This window comes from Oryzias latipes, chromosome 11, assembly GCF_053564925.1.
Source record: "Oryzias latipes strain Hd-rR chromosome 11, Olatipes_Hd-rR_3.1".
NCBI lineage: Eukaryota > Metazoa > Chordata > Actinopteri > Beloniformes > Adrianichthyidae > Oryzias > Oryzias latipes.
This window is the reverse complement of record NC_136247.1, coordinates 26,090,052-26,099,539: the sequence shown is the minus strand read 5'-3', so window position 1 is coordinate 26,099,539 and position 9,488 is coordinate 26,090,052. Positions and strand designations below refer to the sequence as shown.

Here is a 9,488-nt window from a genome sequence, read left to right as displayed (position 1 = left end):
AGAAATAGACATCTAGAAAAGGTATAATTTTATTATTTCTTAAAGTTCCTTAAGTAGATATTGGAAGTGTTTGCTCTGCGTTTGCTTCAATGGTAATGTATATTTCTTTTTATTCTTTTAGGACCAGCGTGACGTGAACATGAGACGGGCACGTGTCCTCCATGCACTTCCTGTTTATCTGCATGAAGATGCCTCCAGCTTCTTAGAGACCTGTACTGTAAGTGCACATGACTCCCTGACAATGCTTTTCTCTAATCCTTTAATATTGATTGAGATTTTATTGAGTTGCATAATAAATAGGCAATTGTTTGTAGTTTGTAAACTGAGTGATATTTTTAAATGGTTTTAAGAATGAGACGGAAGATGAAAGGCGAACATCAGGGACTCCTGATTGGAAGGAGTGGGAACCTTTTCGTTTACCTTTTCTGCTCCTGATCCATCATTATTTGAATAAAGAAAAATGAAGCTTTAGTCTTAAATTATTTTATAAATGTCCTCCATTTTCAGAAAAATGCTAAAGAACTTTTTAAAAACACAATTTTAATTGGAGTTGGTCTTTAAAGCATCATAGCCATTTGATTAAAAGCTAACAGAATGCTAGCAAGAAAAGATTCACATTGGCAGGAATGTCAGTTTTGGACATTAGTGTGATGAATATCTTTGAGGGTCTGAACTCATCTGTGTTTTTTGTTTTGTATTTTCCAGAATACCCGACCTCACAGACACTGCTGTGGTTCTCCTCTCAGTTGTCGTGGTGACGCTCCTGATGCTGCCGTCAGTAGTCCCACAGATCAGGCTGACTAATCTCTTCTACTCTTCGGGGACTTCTATGCTCTGGACCTACAGCACCCCAAAAAACTTGAACTTGCCTTCACAGTTATTCAGAACGTTGTCATGAGCCTTGAGGACAGCAAACCACTGAAAGGACATTTATTGACCCCGGAGAATGTTTCGTTGAGTGAGTCTCCCAGAATGGACTATTTGTTGGTTTAAGTGTTATGCTACTAATGTGTTTTGTTGTGATCATTTGCTTTTCTACTGTACAATACAAAACACACACTTTTTGTCAATATGTTGTGTTGCACTCTTATAATGCAGTTTTATTTCACTGATTGTTTCTTCATCCTCTTGATATTTGTGCTTTTTTTTAAAGAGCAATTAAAAAAAGTGTATTAAGCAATCATTAGTGTGGCTTTCATATTTGTTGTTTTTTATCAATGTTAGTTTATAAAATGTTGTAGTGGGGCAGTATCAATATCTCTGTTTAGAATACATTTCAAGTCCAAACATTTTAAGGTGAAGAATTTTAAATGTTTTCAATGCTACACATTTAATGAGTTAGAGAATTTATAAAACATTTGAGTGAATTTTACATATTTTGTGAGTTGTGTAATATTATAAAAATATAGTTAGTTAAAGTGTTTTTTTTAGTTGGAAAAAATTAAAAACTTTGAGCAAATAATAGCTCTTTTATAAGTTAAGGAATCTTATTATTTTTAATATGAAATAATACAAATTTAAGCCAACTGACAGTATAAATTTTAATAAATGTTAACTTAAAAGTTTTAATAATATAACTTAAAAACTATTGCGTAATCTGTTACAAAATAATTTTTAAGTTCTGTCAACTCGTTAGGGTTTACAGTTATCCAATACATTTTTTAATAAACTGTTTACTCATGTGATCATTTCAATTGGGTTGAGTCATTTTAAACTGCAGACGAAAACGCATAAAATAGTGTCACTATAGGTGTTTCTCACCAGAGGAAGGGGCTAACATGTTACTTATTTTCATAATTTGTATGAATTTCTGAGAATTTACACTATTGCATGAAGTGTCTCTGAATTGTGTGTTTAGTGTGTCTACAGTAAATCAGTCAGTGTTTCAGTCTCTGGAAGAACTTGAGGCAGAAACATTCAAATGAGTTTCAGTTCATTCTGATGAAGGAGGTTTTTGTACGATGACTTTTCACTGTGTGAACACATCCTGACTGTTGATATTGTGATAACTCTGACAGTAATAAACTCCTGAATCTTCAGCCTGGACTCCACTGATGGTCAGAGTGAAGTCAATTCCATTTCCTGATCCACTTCCACTGAATCTGGAGGAGATTCCTGAAAATCTGTCTGATGTTCTGTAGATCAGAGCTTTAGGAGCTTCTCCAGATTTCTGATGGTACCAGGCAAGATAGTATTGTGAACCTGAATAGTGAGCTACTTGTTGACTGGCCTTACAGTCAATAGTGACCTTTTGACCGAGCTGCACTGATTTAGCTGCTGGCTGAGTCACAACAACATTTTGTCCAACAGAACCTGCAGAGAGAGAAGAACCACAAAGAACATGAGATGCTGAGGAGAAACTCAGCTGCACTCCAGATGATTCTCACATGACACAAACATCATCTTCCTCACCCTGAATGAAGCAGAGGAGAGTCCAGATGAGGACGCAGATCAAAGTCATGGTTTGACTGAGGAGGAGGAGGATTTCTGTGTCTTCTGCTGTGATGAAGGACAGCTGTCAGTCATCCAGTCTTCAACTCTCAGGACTATAAAGTCTCCCAGAGCACTGGAGCATGGAGCTGCTGATGCAAAGTGTTTCTATGGAAATGCAACCACTGACTCCAACAGGAACATGGATCTCTGTCATCAGGATTCACATCAATGGATCAATCAATCATTCCAGTCTAATTTTGAAATATTTATTTTTGCCCAAATCCAATATTTCTTTTTACCAGTAGCACATGGTAGAATACTTTCTATCTACAAAATAAGAACATAAATAAAAATGTAGTTAAACTTAGTAAAAAAAACATTATAGATGTTTTGATTTCTGTAAGAACCTTTTTCACATCAATCCGTTGTGTTTTCCAGTCAGACTGTGTTGAGTTTGTTGTGTTCAAAGTCAGAGAGCGTGTCTCTCTGCAGTCAGAGGTTTTTGTACGACGACTCAGTTAGTTTGTATCACTGTGGTACACGTTTGGTGGAGGAACCAGACTGGATCTTGGAAGTAAGTTTCTAAAAACATTTATATAAAAATGAAACTCAATTATTTTTGTTATTTTAGAGAAATTAAAGAGTCTAGAAAAATATGTTAAATTTTATTTTTTTACCTGTTTTCAAAGTTTCAGCTCTTAGATTCTGTTTCAATTAATAATTTTGAGTCTTAAATTACTTTTATTTGAGATTTTTTTTCCTTTCTAAAATCTGCATGAATCTCTTTCTGGGTCACAGGGTTGATAAACCTATTCTCAGAAACGTTTGGTTCAAAAATAACATTAATATATATTTTTAAGATGTTTTTTTTTTTTACATTCTTTTATGTTTTGAGTGATCTTATGATCTTAAAGAACCCAAATGTTTTCAGTCTGTTTGTTAAAATGTTCCTGAAATAATTGAACAAACATGAAAATGATGTATCTTCTAGTTTGAACTGTCATTGGTTCCAAAGAGCGTTTGTCCTCATGAGGACTCTGTGTGCTGATCTGCATGAGAGCTTTCTGAAAGGAAGTGAAACAGTGTGTGAGTGAGTGACTGATGGAGCAGAAAGTAACATCTGACAGAAACTTCTTCAAGGAGAACATCAACGTTCACACAGTCAAGGAGTTTGATTGACAGCTGTGTGCTTCCTGTCCTCTAACCTGATTGGTGTCTTCTAGGTGATGTCCGTCCCAAGCTGACAGTGCTGTCCCCCTCCATGCATGAGGGGAAGGCCACACTCCTGTGTCTGGCCAACAATGGCTTCCCTTCAGGCTGGACTCTGTCCTGGAAGGTGGGCGGCAGCAGCAGCAGCAGCAGCAGCTGGGAGGAGAGCAGGAGCCCCGGGGTGCTGCAGAAGGACGGCCTCTACAGCTGGAGCAGCACCCTGAGGCTCCCTGCAGACCAGTGGGAGAAGCTGGACTCTGTGACCTGTGAGGCCACCCAGGACTCCCAGACTCCAGTCCCAGAGACTCTGTGGAGAGACCAGTGTTCCTAGTCACCACCTGACTGACTGGACAATATTATCGTGTTTTTGTTTTTACTGAGATTTCAGCTGCATTGACGTCTTTTTAATCTTCTTTGTTTGTGTGCTATAAAAACATTTTTATTAGACGTTACTTATTTGATACTTTCTGCACAATAAAAAATACTCTTCAAAGTTGTTTCATTTGTGATTTCTAACAAATATATCAATTTTAACTAAGACATTTACATTAATAAATTTGTAAAATAATTTCCAGAACTTCTATGTTGCTGTTGCATTGATGGAGTTCATCCTGTTACTGTCAGATAAAGTAGGGCTACAGTTTATACCGGGGGTCACCGACGCAGTGCCCATGGGGGCAACTTAAAGCGTCAGCAAGGCATGCTCTAAAAATATTACAGATCATGAGGGAATTCAATATAATTTTTAAATGTTTTTTTTCCGTTCTGACAAGAAGATTGATGATTTCCTTGGCTTCAAAATTGTTGATCTATTGAACCACCAGTACAACTAGTGTCCCTCCTGACTTTCTAATGTTTCAGCAGATAAACAGAAATAAATCAACGTTTTATGTTTATACATGTTTTTCTTGTCATTACTGTTGTGTAAGTGAGGTTGGTGATCCCTGATCTAGACAGTAATACATTTATTTTTCTATTTTTTCCCTGATAAATGAATGCAGACACTTTGATGGAATGTAAAGTACGTAGTGAATGTACAGTTTGTAGATCGCTGTAAATGTTTGTCTCCTAAAAAAACACACAAACATTAATGTCTGAACCTCTGGAATCAAAGTGAAGAACATAAAATGTTTGAAAATATGTCTAAATTGTTCCTAGCTAAGCATTGTCTATGAAGACTCTCATTCATCCAGGTTGGTTCCATCATAGTAGTAGGTTTAGGGGATGTCATCTGGAATAACCAGCTAATTCAGAAATGACAAAGTTCAAGATCCTCCTGTTAACCTATAAGGCCTTACATGGAATGGCCCCGTCCTATATTAAGGACCTCATAGTCCCTTACCATCCAATGAGAACACTTCGCTCGCAAAATGCAGGACTGCTTGTGGTTCCTAGAATTAGTAAAATTACGGTTGGAGGTAGAGCGTTTAGCCACCAAGCCCCTGTCTTATGGAATAAACTCCCAGCTCATGGAAGAGAGGCCGACTCAGTTTCTACATTCAAAGCTAGACTGAAAACATTCCTCTTTGGACAGGCTTATTGTCAGACTAGTTAGTATTCAGAGATTATTTAACTTAATGTTAATTTGTTTAAATTAAACTTAATAATAACTATTTCTTTTAAAAGGCTGCTAGAAGTTGAAGCTGGGGTAACTATGGTGCACTGGGGTTCTGTCCTCTTTCCTGTTTTTACTTCTACCCTTCCTCTCCTCTATTCTTGATCATAATTTATCATTTAGTTCTCCATGCTTCTGTTTGGTGCAGTGCGATTCATGTATTGTCCCTCTTTTCCTCTCCCCTCCTGGGGAGTGGGAGTGCTTCCAGACTCCAGTTGGCTCATCCGTGCTCCAGTTCCTGACCGTTTACCTCGCCTTTGCTCCTGCTCCTACACCTGGCTGTGGATCCTGCCTCTGGCTCATCTCTGGCTCGTCTCTGCTCTGTACCTGACCGAGTACCTCGCCTCTGCTCCTGCTCCTACACCTGGCTGTGGATCCTGCCTCTGGCTCATCTCTGGCTCGTCTCTGCTCTGTGCCTGACCGAGTACCTCGTCTCTGCTCCTGCTCCTACACCTGGCTGTGGTTCCTGTCTCCGGCTCGACTCGCGCCTTTGACTGTCCCCACAACCACGGCTGGATGAAGCTCGTCTGCTGGACTTTTATATATGTAGTTGTAGATTTAGATAAGTTAATTCTTCTCTAAGATTTCTGGTAAATCGCCTGTCCGTCCTGGGGGAGGATCCCTCCTTCATGTGGGCACCCCTGAGGTTTCTTCGTTTTTTCCGGAATCCGGTTTTTTTGGGAGTTTTTCCTTACCGCGAAGGGGGGTCTAAGGGCAGGGATGCCAGTATAGCTTAGTCAGTTTGTTAGTTCATTTTAGTATTTTTCTATTGAATTCTTTGTATTCGTGATCCTTTTGATTTCATGTTTTACTTCGAAGCCCATCGAGACGACTGTTGTTGTGATTTTGGGCTATACAAATAAAATTGAATTGAATTGAATTGAATTGACCTGGTTTTAAAGTCAGAAGACGTTTCACCTCTTATCCAAGAGGCTTTGTCAATTCTGAATTAGTTGGTCTAAGAGCTGGTATATATGCGCTCATTGGGGAGGAGTCAGCCCTAAGACTGGATGGTATTGTCAACTTAGCCTACATGGTTTCGGGTCGTTAAGAGTCCTTTGTCCTCAGCTGGGGGTCGGGGAGCCAGTGACTCCCTCCCCAACCTGGTAAACTCTTTCAGCTGTTAACAATCCAGGTGGAACTGGTTCAGTTTGTCTAGGTTTCAGAACACTGCCGTAGATGGATGGAGGAATAAACCTGAGACCACCATTCTTATTAAGAGAAGGTTTATCCTTCTTGACAAAGATGGCTTCTTTCACTCTTCACTCAAACCATCCTTTCTCTCTGGCTAGAATTCGGACTTCACTGTCCTCGAACGAGTGGTTTGTGGCCTTCAGGTGGAGGTGCACTGCAGACTCAGGTCCACTTGGGTTGGCTCTGCGATGTTGGTAGAGCCGCTTGTGTAGAGATTGTTTGGTTTGTCCTATAGACTGTTCATTGCAGTTCTCTTTGCAATTGATAGAGTACACAACATTACTCTGTTTTTTAGCTAGGAATTTTGTCCTCTGAATAAACAAGTTTCTTTTCTGAGAGTTTTAACTGGTTTGAGATGAACTGGGAGGTTATATTGTATGAAAATCCTTTTTAGTTTTTCAGACAGGCCTGATATAGGGAATAACCAGCTAATTCAGAATTGACAAAGCCTCTTGGATAAGAGGTGAAACGTCTTCTAACTTTAAAAACTAAGTCTAGATGACAGCCTCTAAACCTACTACTATGCCTGCTAAGCATTGTTTTCCTTTGGTAGATTCATTGATGTTAGAAGATCAAAGAATTTATGGGAAAATCCACATTTGCACCAAAAGGTTGAGAGCAGCTGTTCATTCAGATCAGTTCCTCTTTAGCTGAAAGAGGTTTTTGTACGACGTTGTTTCACTGTGTGAACAAGCTGTTACTCTGCTGACAGTAATAAACTCCTGAATCTTCAGCCTGAACTCCACTGATGGTCAGAGTGAAATCACTGCCAGATCCACTTCCACGAAAACGATCAGAAACTCCAGACTGACGGGTTACAGCATTATATATCAGTAGTTTAGGAGCTTCTCCAGATTTCTGAAGATACCAGTGGAGGTAGCTATAAACACTTGAACTGGTTTGACATCTAATGGAGAAAGTTTCTCCTGGAACAACAGACTGAGATCCAGGAGTCTGAGTCACAGTGATTTCACCTGATGAACCTGGAAAAAAGGAAAAACAGAAGAGTCATTGAGATGAATCCTGATGAAAGAAATCTAAGAATTGTGATGAAGTTTGTTTCCTGATGAATCCAAGTTTCCAGCAGAGAGTCTCACCCTGAACAAGGAGCTCCAGGACAGCCAGCAGCAGAGTCAGTGACATCCTCATTGTGCTGCAGGTGTGTCAGTGTCTCTGAAAGGTCTGGACAGCCACTGATCAACACTGAGCTCTTAACTGCTGGAAGCAGAGAGGCAGCACACATATGCAAACACACTGAGTCAGTCATCTGCAGCTGTTCTCAGCAGCTCTGGATGTTCAGCTTGGAATCTTTGGCCTACAGGAGCTGCAGCAGCACAACTCTGGAATAAAGACTCCACACTCAGTCACTTTAGCAGAATAGATTTAGTGTTTAGACAAGAGTGTTAAAGAGTCTTTTAATTACAGATAAGAGTGTTTTGGCCTTTACAGATAGACACTTTCATCTCATGGCTGATCATTCTTCACAAATAAAATAATTTATGTGTGCCTATTTTAGTGAAGCATGTGGCTAAATTTAAGAATAATTCAAAACAAGCTTGCTTTTACTATTTGTAGTCCCTTCACAGATGCAGGTTTAGGAGCTAAAAAAGCAAAGAAGTTCTAGTCAGAAGCTCCACCTCAGTTAAGGGTTTAGATCTGAAGGAGAACAGAGTTTTAGATAAAGAGATTCTCTGCATTTACAGGTTTAGGAGTTAAAGAAAGTCGTCCCTCCAAAGCTAAAAGCTCCTCCATGGTTGCTGGTTTAGAAGCACAAAGAGGTAAATCTTAAGATTTCTAAGCTCCTCCACAGCTGCAGGATCAGGAGCTGGAAAAGCACAAAACTGTGAGTCTGAAGCTCCTTCACTGCTTTGGGTTTTGGAGCACAAACATCATCAAGGTTGGGAGCTCCTCCACACTTATGGGATCAGGAGCTGACAAAATTGGATCTTAGAAGTCAGAAACTTCTCCACAATATGAGTTTAGGAGCTAAGAGATGGAAACAGTTCACTGATTTCAAGGGTTTTACATTTATAGAGGACTCTTCCTGATTTCTGTCCCTTGATGCTCATCAGTGAAAATTCTGTACCAAAAGCCCCAAAGACAATAAAATCAGATTTTCTTTACCTGTAAAAGGTTTGGTAGACTGTGGTCAATCTATCAAGTCACATGATAATTTTCATGAAGATGAGTAACTTTAATCTACAGACTGAAAAAAGTTCAAAAAGTGTCACTGAAGATGTTTCTGACAAAAGAAGATCCTGGAAAAAAGACTCTACAGTATTTGAATGTTGATGTTAAATTGTGTTGTTTCTCTCCTAAAATAGAGTAAACTTTTCTTAAGGAACAAACCGAATAGTTTCATAAATAAATCCAATACATTTTTTTAATAAACTGTTTACTCATTTGATCATTTCAATTGGGATGAGTCATTTTAAACTGCAGACAAAAACACATATAAAAAGTGTCACTATAGGTGTTTCTCACCAGAAAAAGGGGCTAAAATGTTATTTCTTTTCATTGTTTGTATGAATTTATGAGAAATTACACTATTGCATTAAGTGTCTTTGAATTGTGTCTTTCTTTGTGTGTTTAGTGTGTCTACAGTAAATCAGTCAGTGTTTCAGTCTCTGGAAGAACTTGAGGCAGAAACATTCAAATGAGTTTCAGTTCATTCTGATGAAGGAGGTTTTTGTACGATGACTTTTCACTGTGTGAACACACCCTGACTGTTGATATAGTGCAAACTCTGACAGTAATAAACTCCTGAATCTTCAGCCTGGACTCCACTGATGGTCAGAGTGAAGTCAATTCCATTTCCTGATCCACTTCCACTGAATCTGGAGGAGATTCCTGATAATCTGTCTGATGTTCCATAGATCAGAGCTTTAGGAGCTTCTCCAGATTTCTGATGGTACCAGGCAAGATAATATTGTGAACCAGTGTAGTGATGTACTTGTCGACTGGCTTTACAGTCAATAGTGACCTTTTGATTGAGCTGCACTGATTTAGCTGCTGGCTGAGTCACAACAACATTTTG

The 9,488-nt window shown here is 39.0% G+C and overlaps 1 long non-coding RNA gene and 1 gene segment (V, D, J or C); one reads left to right on the top strand and one right to left on the bottom strand.

Moving 5' to 3' along the window:
• The first annotated feature begins 3,461 nt into the window (after nt 1-3,461).
• Nucleotides 3,462-3,973, top strand: LOC101157140 (Ig kappa-b4 chain C region-like). The segment is given in 2 exon segments: nt 3,462-3,519; nt 3,657-3,973. Coding segments are annotated over 2 exon segments (375 nt in total).
• A 1,523-nt stretch (nt 3,974-5,496) lies between these two features.
• On the bottom strand, nt 5,497-6,146 carry LOC144995681 (uncharacterized). Its single transcript, XR_013659191.1, has 2 exons — nt 5,622-6,146; nt 5,497-5,532 (listed from the first exon to the last, which is right to left on the bottom strand). It is a non-coding gene; the product is annotated as an uncharacterized LOC144995681 (long non-coding RNA).
• Between the last annotated feature and the right edge of the window lie 3,342 nt (nt 6,147-9,488).